Source organism: Loxodonta africana, chromosome 4 (assembly GCF_030014295.1).
Source record: "Loxodonta africana isolate mLoxAfr1 chromosome 4, mLoxAfr1.hap2, whole genome shotgun sequence".
Classification (NCBI taxonomy): Eukaryota; Metazoa; Chordata; class Mammalia; order Proboscidea; family Elephantidae; genus Loxodonta; species Loxodonta africana.
Window position 1 is genome coordinate 134,433,221 of NC_087345.1, and position 23,276 is coordinate 134,456,496.

The window sequence follows — 23,276 nt, forward strand, 5'->3', positions numbered from 1 at the left end:
CTGCAGCTGCAGGTCGGTGACCTTGTTGTATCTGAAGTGTTTCCTACCCACCCTCCTGCTTCATACTTCCTGGCAGACTTGTTCTCCTTTGCCCTTTTTGAATCCCCAGGAGAGGGAGTGTCTGCAAGAAGGAGAGGTACATGGGGATCCCTTTCCTCTTTCCAAGAGGGAGAGACCTTTGGCTGAGAAGTGAGATACTGGTCCAGTTACTCAGGGAAGCAGGGACAAAACCACATGTCCCACTGCCCTGTCAGATTGGGTGTGGCGGGGGGAGAATCATACTGATGATGAGAAGATGCTGTGGCCATAAGGGATCAGAGACTCAGACCTCTGGGCTGGTTTGTACATCCCCCTCTAGCAGACAGGGGCATCTCCTGCCCTCATGGTATCCAGTGAGGAGGTCATGAATGGGTTGTGCCCTGTTGCATGGGTTCACCCCAAGCTGGTAAGTGGTGTTCAGGATGTTGGCCTCAGGAGAGGCTGAGGAAGGAATTTGGGCTTGGGCCCATTGTGAATACCCAGGGGCCAGGAGTGCTCCTGGGAGGGATTGTAAACCAGAGGTTGTTGCTAGGCAGTCCCATTTGTTTGTTTCTCTTTTTACATTTAACTATGGAAATTTTCAAGTGTATAGAAAAATTGAAACCACCCATATATCCCATTCAGATTCTACCATTAACATTTTGCTAAATTTGTCTTATCCAGTATCTTATCTAGTTCTGTTTTTCTTTGGCTGATTGCTTGCTCTCAGAAACTATGCTCAACATTTAAAGACTGGCTTGCTGCAAAAACCGTTCTGGTGAAAATGCAGCACAAACAAGATCCACCAGCTCAAACAGGAGAAAAACCCTTTGACTTAGTTGGCGACTGCTTTTCTCCTGGTCTGAGGCTCTGCGGAATGTGGTTTGTGGGCTGTGGGTGGTCTGGGAGCCCTTCCTGGAGGCCTCTGAGCTGCTAATGATAATTCAAGACTCTATTCTTAGAATATGTTCCTTATTTATGTGTGGCAGCCCTGGCTGTAATCTCACCGGAAGCAAGTCTCTATTTTCTGGCTCGTCCTGGTTGGTTGGAAGTGTTTGTGTGTATATCTATCTGTGTGTGCTCAGACTGCTACTGAGGAACTCCTCTCGGGCCTCTGCTCTGTGAGGTCTGAGTGAGTGAGGAGACCCCTTCCTTGGCTTTCTTTACCAGCGGCCCTGGGCATGGCAGCACCACTTCAAGTCAATAAACCTTCCCATGTTTCCTGGATTTAGCTCACAGACCTCCTTGTCCCCTCTTTTGCTGAAGAGCTACAGCCCACACTCCCCTGTACCTCCTAGGAGAAGACATATTTCCACATCCCCAAGGCTAACCTTTAAACCAGGGTTCTATGCCCCATCATTTGACCCTTTTTCTCTAGCGTTTTCCTTCTCTCTGTCTTCACTGGTTGCTCTTCATCGTCCCTATTTCCAACAATTTCTTAGTCTCCAAGTCTTGGAGTCTCAGTCTTTATATTTGTCCCTTCTGGTTCCCTCATTTCCTACAGTTCTCTTTGAATACCGAGGGCTCGGCACAAATGCCGGTTCTCAGTGACTAGATTTGAAATTGTTAGGTCTTGTTAATGCTGTATGGAGTCCTGGTGGCACAGTGGTTAAGAGCTTGGCTGCTAACCAAATGGTTTGGAGTTCGAATCTCTCAGCTGCTCCTTGGAAACCCTATGAGGCAGTTCTGAGGCAGTATAGGGTCCCCGTGAGTCGGAAGCAACTTGCCAGCAACAAGTTTTTTATGTTCATGCTAGAGAAAATGTGTCTGTTACCTGTTCTCCCCCTGCATGCCAACCTCCATCACCCTCATCCTGGTGTTTACCCTACACAACCAGATCATCGTCAGACACTATTTTCTCATATTTTTCGGCTATTCAAACACCTTGAATGGCAATGTTGTTGTTAACTGCTTCTGAGTCTGCTCTGACTCATGGCAATCTTACATAAAACAGAAGAAAACATGCCTGGTCCTGTGCCATCTTCATGTAATCACTGGTATGTCTGAACCCATTGTTGTGGCTATTGAGCAGTATGTACCAATCTATTGGGTTGTGATCCATAAGCCTTTCATTGGAAACCTTTAATTTTTGGAAGTAGGTCTCCAGGTCTTTCTTCCTAGCTTGTCCTATCGTGGAAGCTCTGCGGAAACCTACCCACCATAGATGACCCTGCTAGTATTTGAAATATCAGTGGCATAGCTTCCAGCATTAGAACAACATGCAAGTCACCACAGTATGACAAACTGACAAACGGGTGGTGGTCTAATGGCAGTGTTGATCATTTATTGAGTCCTTATTGAGTTCCATGCACCATGTGAGGCATTTTAACTGCAATATCCCTAAACTTCTCCCAGAGATTCAAATTCAGTAAACTAAGGTAGAATTCATGAATTTCCATTGTAGGCAAACAGCCCTGAGATTCTGATTTGGACTATCCTAATTCACACTTTAAATAACACTATCCTAGAGTACCCATTGAGGAACCTTTTAGAGTACCTGTTGAGGAACCTGGTGGTATAGTGGTTAAGTGCTTGGCTGCTAACCAGAAGGTTGTCAGTTTGAACCCACCCAGCTGCTCCACTGGAGAAAGACCCAGCAATCTGCTCCCATAAAGATTACAGCCAAGAAAACCCCATGGGGCAGTTCTACTCTGTCACATGGGGTCACTATGAGTCGAAACCTAACAACATCGGAATACCTGTTACCAATAACTCTCACCATTGCTTTTATTTGCTGTCTTACCACGTATTCAATTGCTGCAAGCCTCTCTTATCTTTATACTTAGATTGTAAACTCCCAGAGGGAAGAGGTCATGCTTTGCATTTTTTTTTTCATGAAATTTAAGGGCCCACCAGAAGGCTATATATCCAGAAGGCACTCAGTAAATGCTTTTAGATAAATGGAAGGATGAGTGAGTGAGTGAGATTTTTATTGCCCATTTATTAAGCTTTTTAGGGGGGAGATTTCTGCTGAGATAAAATTACAGGGATAATGATTATAAATAAATAATAATGGCAATTTATTATTATTATCTTTTAAAATCATCACCACTATTGATTCTTTTCTCTTTTAGGAGACTTCCAAAATGGCAAAAGAGTGAGCCTCTCCGTGTATCTCGGGGAATTTTTTGACATCCACGTGTTTGTCAATGGTACTGTGATGCAGGGAGGCCAAAGGTGAGTCCGAAGCCCAGAAAGTCTGAACTAGAAAGAACCCTGGGGATCCCCTTGCACACCCCCCTCATTTTTTCAGATGAAGGAACTGGGACTCAGAAAGGAAGTAAGTGTACCCAGAGGAAGTGAATGGCGGGCTGGGTGAGAGTCCAGTCTCCCAACTACTGGTCTTGACCTTCAGCCACATTCCACCATAATCTGAACCTGGTAGCTTGGAATTGGGGTTGGAGGGTGGGAAGACATCCATAAAATCTATGAGAAGCCCACTTCCTGAGCAAATCCTTTCCACTGCAGTGTCTCCGTGCCCTATGCCTCCAGTGGGCTGTATCTGGAAACTGAGGCTGGGTACTACAAGCTGTCCAGTGAGAGCTATGGCTTTGTGGCCAGAATTGATGGCAGCGGCAACTTCCAAGTCTTGCTGTCAGACAGATACTTCAACAAGACTTGTGGACTGTGTGGCAACTTCAATAGGTTTGCTGAAGATGACTTTGTAACCCAGGAAGGTAAGCTTCTCTGAGATACCATTTCCCTAGAGCATGGTTATGCTCATTACTTCCCAGCTCTTAAAATTTCACTAACATTCCTTCCCTGGCATTCAAGCCTCCCATGACCTCATCTCATTTTACCTTGCCAACCTTATCTTTCAGCATTCTACTTCACTGCCTTGGCTTTTGGTCAAACCAGATCTTGGAGCTTCTCAAACCTGACTTTGTTCACCTCTGAATTTCCCTCCCGTAGCAACTTATACACGGTAGATGGTTGGTAAATGTTTGATGGTTTGAGCACACCCTCTGTAGCCCACTTCAATGGAATGGATGAAGTCTATAGACAGTGGTCCTTAACTCTCTCCAAAGAGACAAGTTTATGAGTGTGTGTTCATGAGTAACAGAAGGTAATATGATTAATTTGAAAATCACTACTCATATTTATTCCTCTTCTGATAATTTTAATCACATGAACATTTAATTGGTGATATTTCCTTGCAAAAGCTGAACATTTGAATGTAAAATAGCATTCTTCCTCTTGACCTAGGTACCCTCTAATTAAGAGCTATATTAAGATTTTCCAAAATGGTGGTGAATTTGTCAATTTCTTCATGTTCTATTAAGTTTTGCTTTCGTATATTTGAACCTTTTTTATTAGGTGCATATGGTTTTGGAAAAGTTGAATCTTTCTGATTAACTATTCCATTTATGTAATGACTTACAATTTTTAGGAATGCTTTTTGCCTTAAAATCTATCTAATATTAATCTAGGTCCTTCACCTTTCTTTTGATTAGTGTTTGCCTGATAAAGCTTTTTTCATATTTCCAACATTTCTGTGTAGTTTGGGTTTAGATGTATCTCATGAAACTGCACATAGCTCAGTTAAGGAGTGGGATTGCTGGGATGTATGTTTATATTGGCAAGTGTGTATTTAACTTTATAAGAAACTGCTAAACGGTTTTCCAAAGTGTCTGTCCCATTTTCCATTTCAACCAGCAATTTATGAAAGTTCCAGTTGCTCCGCATCCTTATCAGCACCTGGTATTGTCTTTTTTTTTTTTTTTTAATTTTAGTGATTTTATAGGTATGCAGTTGTATCTCATTATATGTTATTACTAGTATTTTAATCTAACCAGATATTTTCTGCCTTCTCATTGGAAATTTTGCCTCTTTTCATTTATTTTACATTAAATGTGCTGTCAATTTGGATTTATATTTATCACCATATTTTGCACTTTCTACTATGACTACTTTTTCTATGCTACTTCTTTATCGCCCTTACCCTCACCCCACTCCATTGTTCTACTTCCATTTGGACTAAGGGAGTTTTCTTTATCCTTTCTGTTTCCTTCAGTTGACATGAAAATTTTACATTCTATTTCTCTTTTTATTGTTTTCTCTTAAAATTTTAAACTGCATTCTTGACTTAACGAAGTCTAAATTTTCTACCCTGTTCTCAATACAATAAAGGCTGTTTTTATTTTGGTCATTCCTTAATATCTTAAATTATGTTCTTGCCCTTATTTTTTGTTTAAATACTGCTAAATTTGACATTATTGTTGTTACTGTTGCTATTATGATTATTATCATAGTTTTAAATAATCAGTGCTTGTTTAGATACACCTTCATGTTTAACAGGTTCTTTCTTCGTGATTTCTTCTTGCATCTTACTCCTTTCCCCTGGGTTCAATATCTATTTTCCTGAAAAAATCCCTTATTAGTTCCTTTATTCAGGGTTTAGTAGTGAACTGAAACAAACGCTCCCACATTATTATATGACACTTTAACTGGTGAGAGAATTGTGGGATGATAGTTATTTCTCAAGTACTTTGAAGATGCCATTTCACTGTTCTTGTTCACTAATGTCTAATTGGTATTTCTTTGCAGATTCTTTCTTTTCTCTTTGTGTATAAGTTATCTTCTTGTTTTTGGTGTTCTGAAATTTCAGTATGTTGTGTCTAGGTGCAGATTTTATTTTTAAATATTTTTCTTGGGACTTAATGTGATTCCTAAATCTTTTGATCATGTCTTTCATTAAATTTAGAAAAATTTGTCATCATCTCTTTGAATATCACCTTTCCTTATTTCTCTGTACATTTCTTGGATTCTTGGATTTCTTGTATTCTCTCCTTCTGGAACTATTAGGTAGTTCCACTTGTGGTACCATTTGTGGTATTTTTTTTATTTGATAGACTTTATGGGTATTTTTAGTCCATCTTTTTTTTTTTTTCTCTTTACTTCACTTCCATTTTTTCTATCTCTTTATCCCTTTATGTTGCTTTTTTGGGCAGTTTGCTTGGTTTAAGAGGTCTTCATTCCAGCTGGTGATAACAGATAGTGTGCATCTCTTCCCAACACACTTGGAGCTTGAAATTGGTCATGGTGGCAGTATTTACACCATGGAAATGAGCAAATGTTACAAGTTAGGGCTTTTTCTCCCTGCAAAGAACAGGCTTACCAGCACATCACTGCTTATATTTATCTTCAAGTTCACTAATTCTTTTTTACTCTGCCTAATCTGCTGTCTACCCCATTGTCTTAGTTATCTAGTGCTGCTATGAGAAAATACCACAAGTGGATGGCTTTAACAAACAGAAATTTATTCTTTCATTGTTTAGGATACTAGAAGTCCAAATCCAGGGTGCCAGCTCCAGGGGAAGGATTTCTCTCTCTGTTGGCTCTGGGGGAATGTCCTTGTCATCAATCTTCCCCTGGTCTAGGAGCTTCTCAGTGTAGGAACCCTGAATCCAAAGGACAACCTCTGCTCCTGGCTCTTCTTGCTTGGTGGTAATGAGGTCCCTCTCCAGTCTGCTCAATCCTTTCTTTTATATCTCAAAAGAGATTGACTCAAAATACAACCTAATTCTGTAGATTGCATCCTGCCTCACCAACATACCTACTTCTAATCCTGCCTTATTAACATCGTAGAGGTTAGAATTTGCAACACATAGGATAAATACATCAGATCACAAAATGGAGGACAACCACACAATACGGGGAATCATGGCCTAGTCAAGTTGACACACATTTTTGGGGGACACAGTTTAATCCATAACACTCATCAATTGAGTTTTTTTTCCCCCACTGACTATATATGTAATTTTCAGCAGGTCAATTTAGTTCTTTTTCAACTCTACTCTTCTTTCTTAGTTTTTTATTCTTTTATCAAGCTTTCAATTTCTTTTTATATCACTATTTTAAAATATATTTGTTTTATAACCTCTACACAAAAATTTTATAATTGGAATTTTTTTTTAAATTGTGCTTTAAGTGAAACTTTACAGTTCAAATTAGTTTCTCATATAAAAATTTATACACACATTGTTAGGTGACCCTAGTTGCTACCCCTATAATGTGACCATACACTCCTCCTTTCCACCCTGGATTTCCTGTGTCCATACAACCAGCCTTCCTTTCTGCCTTCTCATCTTGCCTCCGGACAGGAGCTGCTCATTTAGTCTAGTGTATCTACTTGAACTAAGCAGCATGCTCTTCATGAGTATCATTATGTCTTATAGTCCAGTTTATTCTTTGTCTGAAGAGTTGGCTTTGGGATTGGTTTTAGTTCTGGGTTAATAGAGAGTCTGGGGGCCATGTCTTCTGGGGTTTCTCTAGTCTCAGTCAGACCATTAAGTCTGAACTTTTTATGTGAATTTGAGTTCTGCGCCACGCTTTTCTCCTGCTCCATCAGGGACTTTCTGTTGTGTTCCCTGTCAGGGAGGCCATTGGTGGTAGCCAGGCACCATCTAGTTCTTTTGGTCTCAGGCTGACGGAGTCTCTGGTTTATGTATCCCTTTATTATCAAAACTTTTTTTTGGATTTAATCCTGTTCTTTGTGTGTTTACTCATAGTGGATTGTTTCCTTGTATATTTTTAATTTTTGGATTATGGGCCCATCTTTAGTAAAAAAAAAATTTTATTGTGGTGAACATATACCCTACAAAACGTATATCAATTCAATAATTTTACATATATAATTCAGTGACAATGATTACATTCTTCAAGTTGTGCAAACATTCTTGCTATCCTTTTCCAAATTATTCCACCACCATTGACATACACTCAACACACCCTAAGCAAAAAAATCCCTCTTTCCCCCTCCCTCCCACCGTTGGTAACCACTAATATTTTTTGGGTTCTGGGTATTTGCTTATTTCATATGAGTGAGTTCCTACAGAATCTGTCCTTTTGCGACTGACATTTCACTCAGCACAATGTTTTCTAGATTCATCCATGTCATGGCATGCATCATGATTTCATTCCTCCTTATGGCTGAGTAATATTTCTTTGTATGTATATACCACATGCGGGAGAAAGACGTCGCAGTCTGTTTCTGTAAAGATTACAGCGTTGGAGACCCTATGGGGAAGTTTTACCCTTTCCTATAGGGTCACTATGAGTTGGATTGACTTGACAGCAGTGGGTGTGGTTTTGGGTTTTGGTATATATCACATTTTGCTTACACATTTATCAGCTGATGGACATTTCTGTTATTTCTACCTTTAGGCTATTGTGAATAGTGCTGCAATGAACATTTGTGTAGATGTTTTAGTAGAGTTTTTATACTAATTTTTCAATATGAAGTTACTGAATATCACAGGAAGTATAAATTGGAATCTCAATCCCACATGGGGGTGTTCCCGCTGCTACAAAAATCTCAGGGGAGATTATTTTCCCCTCTCCTATCCAGAGCACAGACCAAGGAAACAAATGTCGTTATTGTTTCCCTGTTCCTCAGAATGGATTTTTTTCTTGTTTACTTTTTCATGGCGATTATAGCCCTTCAAAGGTCTCAGCTTCACAAAAGACTCTTAGGTCCAACTTCCCACATCATGCAGACCTGTGGTGTGATGAATCACTTTTATACGGCCCTTCCAACCAGGCATGGTCTTGTGATTGCCACAAAATGATTGGATGGGACTATGCAAATAAGGTGTTTGTGGCCCACCAAGGGGATTGTACAGGCTGTTAATAATGCAAATAAGGTGCATGGAACCCCTGTAGGGGTGGAACCATACAAATAAGGTATATGGAAAGCTAATGAGGGGATTTGTCAGTTTTGCCATCCTGCTAGGCTTAAAATGAGCTCATCCCAGAGGTGAGGAGTGGGGACCTTACTACCACCAAGAAAGAAAACCAGCATTGGAGCACATCTTTTGGACCTGGGGCCCCTGCACTAAGAACCTCCTAGATCTGAGACAGCTGTAACACTGGAGATGGCACAAGATGACAAGAAGCTGGGGCAGAGAAACAGTGGCAGCAGAACCAGAAGACCGGTGTGAGAAGGTGCAGAGCAAGAGAGCTGAGCGTTTTTGGGCTGAGGCTTACTGGTGGAGTGGGGTGCCCTCGGGCACTTATTGGCTGAGCTAAAGGCCTTTGTAACACTTGCCCTAGCAGGGCAGAGGCAAGACTGAGAGGCTGAGAGGCCAAGGGCCAGAGAGAGGCCTGCCTGTGGGAATGGCTGAGAAGAAGCTGTCCTGATTGAAGAACTGTGTCTTGAGTTGTTCCTAATCCTGAATCGTAACCTGTTACTTCCCAAATAAGCCCTATAATTGTGAGCATTGTCTGTGAGTTCTGTGTGGCCACTGCAAAGAATTATCAAACCCAGCAGAGAAGTAGAGTGCTGAGGGAGGGACAGCTGGTGTCATAATTGGTAAAAAGTTTGGAGAATGGAGGTATGTTTGACCTCCACCTCCTAGGAATCAGCCTCGGGCTGATGTTGGTCTTGATTCTCTCTCTGCCCCCTTGTGAAGTTGATAGAGGACATCTGATGCAGCTGCACCACTCTTACAAGACCTAAGGCTCATTTCCATTTCCATGGAGCTTTTAGAACCCAGGTCCCTTGATTGGCAAGACCGCCACCCTCACTCTAACACTCTTTAGCCAGAGCATCAAGTCACGCTTGCCAGTATTATTTTTCAATTTTCCTTCCTTTCTCCCCCACCTCCTTCTTTTTGTTTCTTCAAACCACCTCTGTTTTGTTGTGAGATCAGCCATAGATTCAAAAGGATATTTGTCATATTTTATATAGCATTTTGTGTCCTATGTAGTGGCACAGTTTCCAGATTTTTCTAGTTCGCTACATTGAGAGAAATAAAGGTCTCAGAGCTAAATTATCTTTCATTCTTATTCCAGGCTCTAAGGTTTAAAAAACTAAAAATGGGATCTGCCCTATGAGGGAGCAGGTGATGTCTGTCAACTAGAGGTCAGGGCACTGGTGATATTTTGGGTATCACCCTCAGAGGACTGTGGGTTTAGTTCTCTTTGATTGTAAGGACTCAACAATTTTTATACCCAAATAGTTAACCTTGCTTCTTGACATCCCATGGGTCTGCCCAGCTAGACTTTAATTCTGGCTTTCAGAGCATTTCCTCTAAAACTTTTGTAATTCTATCTACTGGACCTTCTTATGCCTTATTTCAGATTTACTCCCAAAAGTTTCACTTCATAGAAGTTTAGGGCTGGAAAGGATCTTAAAGGTCATCTAGTCTAACCCCTCATTTTATAGTGGGCTCAGACAAATGATGGAATCAACCCAAGGCTAGACAGGGTGATTGAGGGAGAACTGAGACCAGACCACAGGGGTCTTAATTCTCACTAGGACTTTCCCCACTTAACACAAAGCCTCACCTCGGCCGCCTCTCAGTTCCTTAGTGTGGTTTCTTAGAAAGTGCACAGATCTGTGTTGCATGACGTGACTAAGTACCTACAGGGCAATGATCACAATGCTTGGCGCACAGTAGAAACTCCACAAATTTAGGCTCCCTTCTCTTTGGCTTCCCTCATATATTAGTTTCCTGTGGCTGCCATAACAAATTACCACAAATTTAGTGGCTTAAAATGACAGAAATGTATTTGATCACAGTTCTGGAAGCCAGAAGCCTGAAATCAAGGTGTCAGCAGGGTTGACCTCCTTCCAGAGGCTCTAGGGGAGAATCTGTTCCTTGCTTCTTACAGCTTCCCCCAGCATTCCTTGGCTTGTGGCTGCACCACTTCAATCTCTGCTTCCATCTTCACATCACCTTCTCCTCTGTGTGTCTAATTTCCCTCTGCCTCACTCTATAAGGATATATGTGGTTGCATTTAGGGCCTTGTCATGGATTGAATTGTGTCCCCCCAAAATATCTGTCAACTTGGCTAGGTCATGTTTCCCTTGTATGATTGTCTACCATTTTATCTTCTGATGTGATTTCCCTAAATGTTGTAAATCCTGTCACTATGATGTAATAAGATGAATTAGTGGCAGTTATCTTGATGAGGTCTACAAGTTTAGGTAGTGTCTTAAGCCAATCTCTTTTGAGATATAAAGGATAGAAGCAAGCAGACAGACATGGGAACCTCATACTACCAAAAAAGCAGCGCTGGGAGCACAGCGTGTCCTTTTGGACCTGAGGTTCCTGTGCTGAGATCCTCCCAGACCAAGGGAAGACTGACGCATCACAAGGACCTTCCTTTAGAGCTGAGAGAGACAGGAAGCCTTCTGCTGGAGCTGGCGCCATGAATTCAGATTTCTAGCCTACCAGACTGTGAGAGAATAAACTTCTTTTTGTTAAAGCCATCCACTTGTGGTATTTCTGTTATAGCAGCACTAAATGACTAAGACAGACCTACTCAGATAATCTAGGATAAGCACTTCCTTTCAAGATCCTTAACTTAATCACATCTTTTGTCATATAAAATAATATTCACAGGTTCTGGGGATTAGGAGGGAAATAAACCTTTATGGCGGTGGGGGTGGGGGCATTTTTTTTCTGCCTACTACACCCCAGATACCAAATGACTATACTTTTGAGGCATTGCTTTTCTTTTCTTTCCCCCAGGGACAGTGGATTTCCTATGCCTGTGTGTATCATTTTACCTTTAAATATACTTCACTCTTTCAGGCTTGACTATGTACAAGGAGTGCTTGTCCCAATGCTCCATTAGCTTTCCTTGTAATGAAGATTCAGCAGTGCTATTAGGCATCCACTTTGTACCAGGCCTTGTAGGCCCCTGGAGTTCCTGGGTGGTGCAAAGGTTAATGTGTTTGTCGGGTAACTGAAAGGTTGGAGGTTCAGGTCCACCCAGAGGTGCCTTGGAAGAAAGGCCTAGCAGTCTACTTCTAAAAAATTAGCCATTAAAAACCCTACGGAGCATAGTTCTACTCTGACACACATGGGATCACCATGAGTTGGAATCAACTCAAAGGCAAGCGGTGTTTTGGTTTATGCAGGGCCATGAGGTTGTGGATAGCTGAAAATGGCATGAATGCTTTGAATACTAAAGTACAAATGCTGGGAGAACTTGGAGGATGCAATGATTGGGGACATAACTTCCATGTCACATCCTTATCTTCATTCCACAAAAATCTTTTGAGCATCTACCACCCACCAGGAATTTAGAGATAAGAAACAAAGCCCGAGCCCTTAATTAAGGAGCTCACAGTCAAATGGGGGTGGAAGAAAAGCAATAAGAGCCTTAGTACAAAGTGAGATGAAAGCTGTGATAGAGGTATGCCCAGTAGGCTGAAAGAGTACAGAGAAAGGGCACACCCAATCCAGGCTGGGCTGGGGGAAAGGAAGTACAGGTAGTCCCTGACTTAATGACAGGGTGCCATTCCAGATGACTCCGTCTTAAGTAGGTTCTGACATATGTTGAATCTCTCTCTCTTTTTTTTTTTCTTTTTCATTATTATTGCCTTTTATTATCACTATCTTTACAAGTCTGATCTTTATGTATCTTTGGAGGTTGGAAACATTACCTAAAAACATAAAGTTTCAACACTGGTGCCTCCTGCTTCTCCAGTTACGAAAGCCAAAAACAAACAAAAAAACAGATGGTCATGAGTGCAGTTGATCAGAATTCAAATATGTGGTAAGTCCAGGACTACTTTTATAGTTGGCCCAGATAGGCTTCCTGGAGGAAGTGGTTCTCCAGCTGCATTTTGAAGAATGAGTGGAGATAGCCAAGGCAGTAAGAGGGGTGGAGAACGTTGCTCACAGCGATAGAAAGGCAAGAAAAGCATGGAGAAGTGACAGTGGATAGGCACCTTCCTCATCATTTTTCATGTCACCTTCCTCATTATCCCCATCCATTCCACCACCATTCACCAAGCATTTGCTGAGCTCTGACACTCCTGCCCTTGCAGTGTTATGCTGAGCACTGTACACAAGGTACTCCCCATGTGAATGTGTATGTTCTAATCTAATGGGAGGTTGACTCAGGTAATGATAGACCTAGAGTTTTCACTCAGATGTTCTGGGACAGGTATAATTGTGGCTTCATTTTCCTGAAACTTTGATCCATAGGGACCTTGACATCAGACCCCTATGACTTTGCCAATTCCTGGGCCCTGAGCAGTGAACAGCGGTGCAAGCGGGCATCCCCTCCCAGCAGTCCCTGCAACATCTCCTTCGGGGAAATGCAGAAGGTAGGTGTGGCTCAGCCTGGAAGTGGTCTGGATGCATGTGTGACTTCTGGAATTAAGAGGCAGAGGATATCTGGTCTTAGGCCTTCCATCTGTGGGAGGAGTAGACTTACCTCTGTGGGTCCCTCTGGCTGTTCAATGTAGGGTTCCCATGGGCCCCTTTCAACCTGAAAACCAACTGTGGTTAGAGTTTGGTCAACTACATCTCTAATACTATTCTTTGCTCTGTGTGTTGGAGGAGGGGGACGGGATCCACGTGGATGTGGGTGAACTTAGTTCTCTAGGCTCTGGGTGGTTCCTGGGGGTGGGGGTTGTTGCTCTGGGGGAAGAAGGGGCAGCTCCGTGGGCCTCTGCTTCATCCTTAGGCTGGTACAGAGTTGGCATCTCCAACATTGGCCAGGTTTGGAAAGATTGCCACATTCCTTTCTACACAGCTCTATTTCTAAGAACACAGAAGCTCTTTAGCAGCTCCTTCCCTCTTCAGATGCCCTTCATGATCCCACTAACTAGAACCTCCCACCTAGACAGAGGGGGTGGGAGCGGGAAGGAGTGGTCAGAACTGCATCCTGCCTTCTCTATTAGCAGATGGCCTTTCATGTCTCTTCGGGTATGGGTTTTGGGAAGGATGATCTCCCTGGATGAACTGACCTGGGCTGAGGGATGGAGCATGGCTCCGGGATGAAGCTGGACCCTTGTCTGCATGCAGATTTTGCTGTTTCGGGGCTGCGTTCAGGGACTTACAGTCTGAGGAACAAGGTTCCTTGGAGGCGTTGTAAGTCAGGTTTCCTGGAAGCCAACTCTGTGAGTGAGGTGTGTATACAGGTGTCATTGGAGAGCCTCTCAGGAGCAGCCCCTGTGAGTGAATGAGGGAAGCAGGTTTGGGCATGGAGGGAGTCAAACTGTGATGTAGTCACAACCAGGCCTTAGACGATCCCTCCAGGAGCTCTGAAAGCTGAGGTGGCCCTTCAGAGAAGTCCCAACTTGGGGCAAAAGTGTCCAGACTGACCAGTCAGGCATTGGGTGGATGCAGGCTCCCCCTATGAGGAGGTGGGGCAGCTCCCTTTGGCTGATGACAGTTCCTGGAGAGCAACTCAACTGTGAGCCCACAGCAGCCAAGACTCTTGGCAGCTGGTGGATTGAGTCTTTGGCTCTGATGAGGCATCCACTGTGGAGTCACTCTACTTAACAGCACCGCCCTCCCTGCCCTCCATCTAGAAAACAACCACACTGTTAAAACTTATAATATACATGAAGAGGGCAGACACCTGCTTAGACCCAGGATGGCTGCCATGATGGGACTTTCCAGACCACACTAAAGCCTTCTTCTGTGCATGTACAATTCTACTGAATGTTGACACACAGAACAGTCACTAAGCAGCGCAGCCCCTCAGGGGGGCAGACGGGCAGAGACTGTTTTATAATTTTCTTCATAGATAAGGAAACCAAAGCCATAAGAGTTACATAGCTGCCCAAAGTCACTCTGGTGGCACAGTGGTTAAGAGCTCAGCTGCTAAGCAAAAGGTCAGCAGTTCAAATCCACCAGCCATTCCTTGGAAACCCTATGGTTCTACTCTGTCCTATAGGATCGTGATGAGTCAGAAATGACTTGACGGCAATGGGTTTGGTAAGTTGCAGAGTCAGGATTCAAACCTACCTGGCTCCCCTTACTTTGTTACCTTGCCTCAGGCTACTGAAGTAATTTCTACTGTGAGCCCTTGCCTTTTTCTTCAGGAATTTGGGCTTGATCATTCTTACAGTTTTCTTCTGTTCTAAAATTCTGTGATTTTTCTGTGTATTGGGCTGGAGAGACAGTATATAATAGAACCAAAAGCCCTTAGCTGTCAAATCCGACTCATAGCGACCCTATAGGACAGGGTAGAGGTGCTCCATAGGGTTTCAAAGGAACAGCTGGTAGATTCAAACTGCCGCCAACCTTTTGATTAGCAGCCATAGCGCTCAATCGCTGCGCCACTGAGGCTCCGTATATAATAAAATATATATATATATATATATAATAGTTCTCAATAAATACCTGATGAATGCATGAATGAAAATTAGGTGGTATTATTTAGCTAAGGATTGTGTATACATCCACAATAATAATTGAGAATGCTTCACTTGTAGCAATCTGATTTACTCAATTATGTAAGCAGGTGGGGAAACTCCAGCTCTCTCCTACTCCAGAAACAAATCTCTCTTTCACACATACGCACGTGCAAAAATGCAAACACACACACACACTCACACACACATACGCATGCGTGTACGCGCGTGGGCCTTCGCATGAGAAAGCCTCATTATTAGCTGATTACTCATTCAACAATTCTTTTCCATAGTCGTGGAACGATTTGGCTTTCTGAATCACAGGATATGTCAGGTTCAGGAAAACATTCTGGGCTGACTCAAAATCCAGGTGCCTAAATCGTAAACACTTATAAACAAATACATTCCAAAAGACTCGTCCCTTGGGTTTCTAGTGTTTCAACGGTTCTGGGTCCTCCAGCTAGTCCATAAAAGTCCGTATCACCTAGAATGGAGCCGAAGGATGTTGTTGTTGGGTGCTGTCGAGTTGATTCCGACTCTTAGTGACCCCGTGTGACAGAGTAGAACTGCCCCATAAGGTTTTCTAGGCTGTAATCTTTATGGAAGCAGATAACCATTTCTTTCTCCTGTGGAACGGCTAGATGGAATTGAACTGCCAACCTCCAGTTAGCAACTAAGCATTTAACCATTGCTCCACTAGGGCTCCTTAAGCTGGCGAATAGACTGCTTTTTAATACCGAGAGCAGGGTACTGGGGTGCCAGAGGAAGGGGGAGTTTCCTCTCCTTTCCAGGAGAAATGTCTGAAGCTTGCCTGTGGCAGCCCTTTGAGTTTCTCTCACCTGTAGGCCTTGACATTGTGGTAAGTCCACACAACTTAGGGTCAGGCTGCTTACTGGTTTTGCAACCCTGAGAAAGACATTTGTCTTCTCCAAACCTCAGTTTCCACATGTGTAAAATGGGCGTAAGGGTAGCACCTGCTACAGATGGCCGTTGTGAGGATAAGAGAGAGGTAATATGTGTGGATTGCTTAGTGGAGCTCAATTGTATGAGCCATTTATATTATTATAATTATTACTCAGGAAATACCAGTGTCCTCCTGCTGTCCTGAGTTTCCCGCCGGAGCGGCCTTGCTTTGTGAGAGGGGTAGGGAGAAGCCGGGCGAGCACACACAGGCTTTAAATACAAATTCCAAAATTCGTTCATTTCCTCTTAACCTCTTCCCTTTTCTCCCAATTATAACTCCCATTCCTTTTGGGTAGTTGAGCATAGCCTGAAGTTAGAAGGAAAGCAAGGTGCCTAAACACATTCAGGAGTCCCTAGGTGGTGCAAACGGTTGACACGCTCTTAGCTGCTAACCAGAAAGTTGGAGGTTGGAGTCCACCCAGAAGGTGCCTTGGAAGAAAGTTCCGGTGATCAGCTTCCAAAGAATCAGCCATCGAACCCCCTACGGAACACAGTTCTGCTCTGACACACGTAAGGTCGCCACGCGTCTTGAGCTGACTCTGCGGCACATGGTTAAATTTACATCAAGGGAGTCAATAAGTGACAGAAACAGAACAAAACAAAACAAAGCCCATTTCCGTTGAGTCGATTCCGACTCGTAGCGACCCTATAGACAGAGTAGAACTGCCCCATAGAGTTTCCAAGGAGCGCCTGGTAGATTCGAACTGCTGACCTTTTGGTCAGCAGCTGTAGCACTTAACCACTACGCCACCAGGGTTTCCAAGTGATAGAAGCCAACTTTTTTTTAGAGCTGCTTATTAACCCAGATGAATTTCACATTGGGTACATTCGAGATATCATGTAGTGAGGAGAAGTAGGGGTTTTATAATCCCTTTCTTTTATTTCCAAACCTACCGTTCTATTGTTGCCTGGTTGTTCACTCTCTCTCCTCCTTCCCTGCCCTTCATATTCTGTGGGCAAGAATGAGAAAAAGGGGGTGAACCTCAGCTGGTGAGGTGGGTGTTACGGACTGAATTATGTCCCCAAAAATCTGTGCTGTAAATCCTAACCTCTATGCCTGTGGTTATAATCCCATTTGGAAATGGGTTGTCTTTGTTATGTTGCTAAAACAGGATTAGTGTAGGGAGTGCCTTGAGTCAATCTCTGTGGAGATATAAAAGAGATTAAATAAGCAAGCAGAGATGGGGGAAGAGAAATGTCAAGCCACATGAAGACTGCCCAGGAGCAGAAGCTCAAAGAGACAAAGACCTTCTTCCAGAGCTGGCAGAGAAAGAAAGCCTTCCCCTAGAGCTGGCACCCTGAATTCAGACTTCTAGCCTCCTAAAAAGTGAGAAAATAAATTTCTGCTTTTTAAAGCCACCCACTGTGATATTTCTGTTACAGCAGCACTAGATAACTAAGACAGTGGTGGTATGGGCGGCCACATATGTACCTCTAATGCAGAAACATCTCTTCGAGGGCATGGATCTTGCCTTATTTTATTTTGCAAACACAGACCGGTGCAGAGTAAGTGCATGACAAATGTTTTCCTCGTCTTCAGAGTACAAAAGAATCATTTCATTTATCTATAAGAAGTGGGAGGTGAAGACAGATTTTCAAGTGGAGAACCTGACACCGAGAATGTGTGGAAGATGGAGACAGGGCAGTGTCTCCCGGAGACGAAGGGGAGGGAGGCAGGACCCGAGAGCAGCCTTGCTTGCCTTCCCCGGTACCCTTTGAGACTTCAGCTGCACGCCTGCTACTCACTTTGTCTCCTGGGTACATGGAAGTCCTCACTAACCAGTGTCCTGGGAGCAGCTTAAGAAATTGAGTACCAAGTTCTTAGTGCTGGGCTGAGGCCCCCAAACACTCCAGACCTCCCAGAGGAACAAGCTCCTTCAGGCAGAGAACTCTTAGTTTCAGGTTGTTTACCTGAGGAGAGAGGACTGGTGTTGTCTCAGCCAGTCAGGTTATTTTTGCCCATGACTAGAGCTTTCTCATTGGCTGGGAAGCACAATGACTCATCTCCTGGAAAGTAATTACTGTGGTCCTTCGAATTGTTCCCAGCAGCCCCACTGGGCCACCAGGCTCAGAAATCAGGTCTGGTAAACGGAGCATCATTAACCAGTGGTTTCCATAGAGTCTGTGGCTCCAAGAGCCATTTGGAGTGGCAAGTGTTTTGTGTAAGAGAATGCATGGCCTCAGGAACTGTCCTGGACAGTAGCCAGAATCTTTTCTCCCAAGTCTCTGGAGCTTTCCATCTTTCCAGGGCTGTAGCTAGGAGTCAGCTCCTGCTGAGAGACAGGGTATTACTTATACCTAGGGGATGGCTGTTTTTCCTTGTTATGCCAACAAAACCCCAGACCTCTTTCTACTGGGACTGATAATGGCTTGCTGGATGCAGGCAAATTTAGTTTTTTCAGTTTCAAACACGGGACAGAACTGCTGGAGCTAAGGGTGCAGACCTAGTAATAAGAAGCCCCAAGCTATGAATGTTTAAGTAACTGATGTTAATTTGCAGGTAATTCTACTACACAGGACACATTTAGGTTTAGGTTGCTTTTTTTTTTTTTTTTAAACTCTGGAATGTCAGCAAGGGCCGACCTTGTAAATGGGCCTTGGGCTTATCCTGCAGTCCTGTCTGCAACGTGAAGCCCAAGGTTCCAGGAAACTGCACTTGGCCTGAAGCTAGCCCCCACTGTGCTCTTGCTGATTAGAAAAAGGCACCCCTCCCTCACAACACTTTACCACCCCCTGCTAGAAAAGTGCCATGCTAACCATAATGTTGTTGTATGCTGTCAAGTCTATTCCATCTCATAGTGACCCCACAGGACAGAGTAGAACTCCCCCACAGGGTTTCCTAGGCTGAAATCTTTTTTTTCCAATTTATTTATTGTGTTTTAAGTGAAAGTTTACGAATCAAGTAAGTCTCTCAAACAAAAAGTTATACACACCTTGCTATGTACTCCTAGCTGCTCACATTCGTCCTCTCCACCCTGTATCCCCCCGTCTATTCAACTAGCTCCTGTGCCCCTCTTCCTTCTCATCTCACCTCCAGACAGGAGTTCTAGGCTGTAATCTTTACAGGAGGTGATCCAGGGGTGTCACCAGGCAGGTAGGGGGGCCTCGGGTATGGACTGCACCAGGTAACGCTATCAGAGTGGGTGACACAGAGGCTTGGCAAGGGTAACGAGTGCCCAGGGGGCAATCTCTAAATTGCATCCCCTCTCAATTTGAGCACCCAGGAGCAGTCTGTAAATTGTGCCCCTTTCCCCAATTTCAAGATGAATAGAGGCTCAGCTTCCGGTCAGCAGAAATGCCCTCCCCTCTCTTGTCTAGCTGCCTCATTTAGGTGCCTTTCATATTTGTGGTGCCTCAGAATGTCATTCTGCACCTCGTTTGGTGCCCCCTTGGACTTGCACCTGGGGATAAGTGCCATATCTGCCCCCCCCACCCATGCCTCTGAGATGACACCAAACTGACTGTCTGTAAAGATATTCCTGTAGTTAGTTAGGACAACAAAATCATTTTTCGTAAGCCCAGCTTACATGTATCAATATACCTACAAGGCTAAAAACCACTGTGCTAATTTCCTTTTTGAGGTTTCTGATGCGCTCCAGTCAGAGCTGTCATTATTACCCAATTACAATGACGCTTTGACTCACGCGCTACAAGCATGCGCTGTCGTAGTCGTTGCTGCTGTTGTTTTTACAGGTGCTGATTTTGTCAAATTTTCTGGTATTTTGGCTACAATATTGTGGTAATTAGCGTTTGTGAACCGATATCAATAACCTTTTTTTGAGAATGAAGTAGTAATTACAGGAAAAGAAGGAGTGACATATGGGAGTTATGACTTATGAGTAACATTAGTACAAAAAACATTACTAAGGATTGTGTATGGTCTGGTACAGGAGGCAGTCCATGGGGGGGAGGATGACGCCATGAGTTACTGCACTTCTTCAACCCTAGTGACGCCACTGAGGAGATCACCAAGTGTTTCTCCCACAGAGCTGCTGGTGGGTTTGAACTGCCAACCTTTCAGTTAGCAGCCAAGTGCTTAACCATTGCACCTGTAGAGCTCCTTGCTGAAAATAATAAACAGGTGAATGTCTATGATGTAAGTGGCAGCCCCTTGGATGTGTTGCCCCCATGCACTGTGACCTGCAGAACTACCTTGTTATTGTTAGCTGCCGCTGAGTTGGCCCCTGACTCGTGGTGAGTCCATGCACAGTGAATTGGAACGAAACTCTGCCCTGTCCTGGACCACCTCCAGCTCCGTGATTGGTTATGGGTCAAACCGTTGTGTTCAGTAGGATTTTCTTTGGCTGATTTTTGGAAGTAGATCAACAGGCCTTCCTTCCTAGTCTTTCTTAGTTTGGAAACTCTGCTGAAACCTGTTCAGCATCACAACAATATGCAAGTCTCCAGTGACAGATGGTCCAGTGGTGGCTGCACATGAGGCGCATTGGCCTGGAATCGAACCTGGGTCTCCTGCATAGAAGGTGAGAACTGTACCACTGAACCGTCACTGCCCCCTCCACTGGAGGTGTAGTTGCTGCAATCATCCCCCATTCCCCAGATCACCTTCGCCAGAGTGGGAAGACTGTCCTCTGCTTTTGCTGCTGCAATCTGAGTATAAGGATACTTTCTTTGCCTCTGGCTCCCAAGGTTCTCTCCAATGTACCTCCTCAGAGTTGGTCCTCAAGACTACTAGCCTTTGTTGAGAAAACTGAGTGCACCAGTTACTGCTCTGCTTCCTGGGGGAATCATCTGTCAGGAGCATCAACTTCAGGCAGGTGACTGGTGCCTAAGAAATTTGTTTTCATAAATGTTAGAAATCTTAGACTCATAGAAACTCAGATTCTAGGAGATATCTAGTTCAACCCCCAGGCAACTGTACCAATGCTATCCACAAACTGTACCCTGGTAGACAAGTTATGCTGTAACCTAGGCCCAGCTTAAGGGTCATGTCTTGAAGACATCCTTAGTGGGATCTTTCTAGCCATCTTGTGGAGTACAGCCCTATGCAGCCCTTTTTAATCTCCCTATTAAGTCTCTCCTTTCTTTTTATCACTATTTCAACTATTTAGGGCATTATCCCTCAGCTTCCCTGAATACTGGAGAAGGAATGTCTTTTCAGTCTGATTTCTCCAGGTCTTATTCAGAAGTTCAAGCCCAACTGTGTCCCCACCTGTCATCTAACAGCCCCACACTTCCTGTTCTCTACTGGCCGCCAAAATTGGGGTTTATTTGCTCAGTACAATCCTTGTTCTTTCTTTTCTTTTGTTGTCGTGTCTTTGTATTTTCTCCCCTTTCCCTTGTCATGGAGAACCCTCTCCCCCTCGTCTGAAACAGCACGCTGTTTACCTGCACTTCCTCATCCTCCCAGGAAATCACCTGTCCCTCACAAGCTAACATTTATAAACACTCGTGTTTACTTTAAATAACCATAACGTGTCTCCTCAATGGCCCAAAGAGGCTCGTAAAATACCCATTCTGCTGGGGACAGGGCAATTCACTCTTCACGTCCTCATTAAGGATTAAGGATTGCCCAAGCAATATTTGCAAAGGACGTACTGTGCTATTTCTACCATTTCTGTCACAGTTGTGCTAAAATGAGCGCTCCAGGGCACAGAGGAAGATAATGTAAACACAGAGGACCTGACTAAACATCCTGGCAGAGCCGGGAGACCAACCAGCCAGGTCCACTCCTGGCATCCCTGCTTCCTTGTTCTGCCTCTTCCATTCACATAATTGGGTGATTTGGCTGGGAATAGGCTTATGAGTTGGAATTGACTTGATGGCAATGAGTTTAGGCTTATCTTGGTGATTGGGGAGAATTTTGTTACAGTTATTTGCTTGGAAGAATAATTGTGATTCAGACAGAGACCAACTGTGGTGGAAGAGCCTGGCCCAGGGAAAGTCAGTAAATCTCAAGGAAAGACCCTTGTCACCCAGGATCCCCTAAGGAGTTTGCTGTAACTTGGTTTTACAGAAAGGATGCTCAAGTGATACTTAGCTCAGAAGTGGGGTTTGAACACAAGTACGTACACACACACACACACACACACACACACACACACACCTTTTTCCCTTTTGCAGGGTGAGTGCTGCTTTCATAAAGGGACCAAGTCATATGCAGGCTAAGGCTTTACCAAGGTCCAAGAGACCAGGGTGCAGCCCCTGGCTTTGCTTGATTCTCTGTGTGTCCGCATGTAAGTTACTTTTCTGCTCTGTATTGCAACCTTCCCTCTCCAAGGTAAGCAGAGCTCTACGAACCTCTGACCTGACAGTTGCCGTCAAGTCGCCTCCGACTCCTGTTGACCTCACCTGTGTCAGAATAGAACTCTGCTCCATAGGGTTTTCAATGGCTGATTTTTTGAAAGTAGATTGCCAGGCCTTTCTTCTAAGGCAGCTCTGGGTGGAATTGAACTTCCAACCTTTCAGTTAGCTGCCCAATGTTTGCATCACCCAGGGACTCCAACACCCGACACCAACAATAAGCATCCTTTTCCCTTTTAGAGCCAATTCATTCCCCTGACTGCAGAGCAGAATGAGGGGCCGTGAGCTGATGTGGTTGTGGTGAGCAGTGGTGCCCCTGACCACTGCTTCTTTGCATTCTAGCCTTATGGCAGGGATTAGGAGCTGCCACTGGCTTTCCAAGATTTCCCTCGAGTTAAACAGAACTTGGCCTTTTGGGGAACTTATTTGATAACCCTCAAGGAAGGTTGGGTAGGGCCTAGGTTTTCATACTTAACAACCTTAAGATCCTTTAATGCGTTATCTCTTAGGTGGCTTCCTTCCCCCTCTTTTCTCCGGGTGAGGACCAGAATGAGCCAGTCAGTATCTGATGGCACCCGTCAGTATATATTTATTGAGGTGTTTTGTGTGGTTGGGGCAATACTAAAAATATACCAAGTAGACTTGCAATCTACTTCAAGGGACAGACATATATGAGAAGTTAAATAAACATAAAAGTACCAACACAAATGCTGCCTGGGTCAGTAAATGAGAAATTGCCAGAAGAGCGATTCGACAATAGTAAATGATCTGGGAGCTCAGAGGCCTCAGCTCTTATCACAGAGGGTCTTTCCTTGCTGGGAGAGGGATGGGTGGAGTGGTTCAGACTTGGGTATTTCCCAACCCCAGAGATTGGGCAGACCCCAAACCAAGAACCAGGGCATGGTGGCTCTTGTCCTTCCAGACA

The 23,276-nt window shown here is 43.9% G+C and overlaps 1 protein-coding gene across 3 annotated transcripts in view; it reads left to right on the forward strand.

Moving 5' to 3' along the window:
• The window catches only part of VWF (von Willebrand factor), a 177,248-nt gene that overhangs the window by 14,335 nt on the left and 139,637 nt on the right, over positions 1 to 23,276 (forward strand). For all 3 annotated transcript variants that reach the window (XM_064284716.1, XM_064284718.1, XM_064284717.1), the window contains exons 4-6: positions 3,093 to 3,195; positions 3,487 to 3,695; positions 12,966 to 13,087. In XM_064284716.1, the coding sequence (XP_064140786.1) occupies positions 3,093 to 3,195; positions 3,487 to 3,695; positions 12,966 to 13,087 (434 nt within the window). The remainder of the gene's footprint in view (positions 1 to 3,092; positions 3,196 to 3,486; positions 3,696 to 12,965; positions 13,088 to 23,276) is intronic.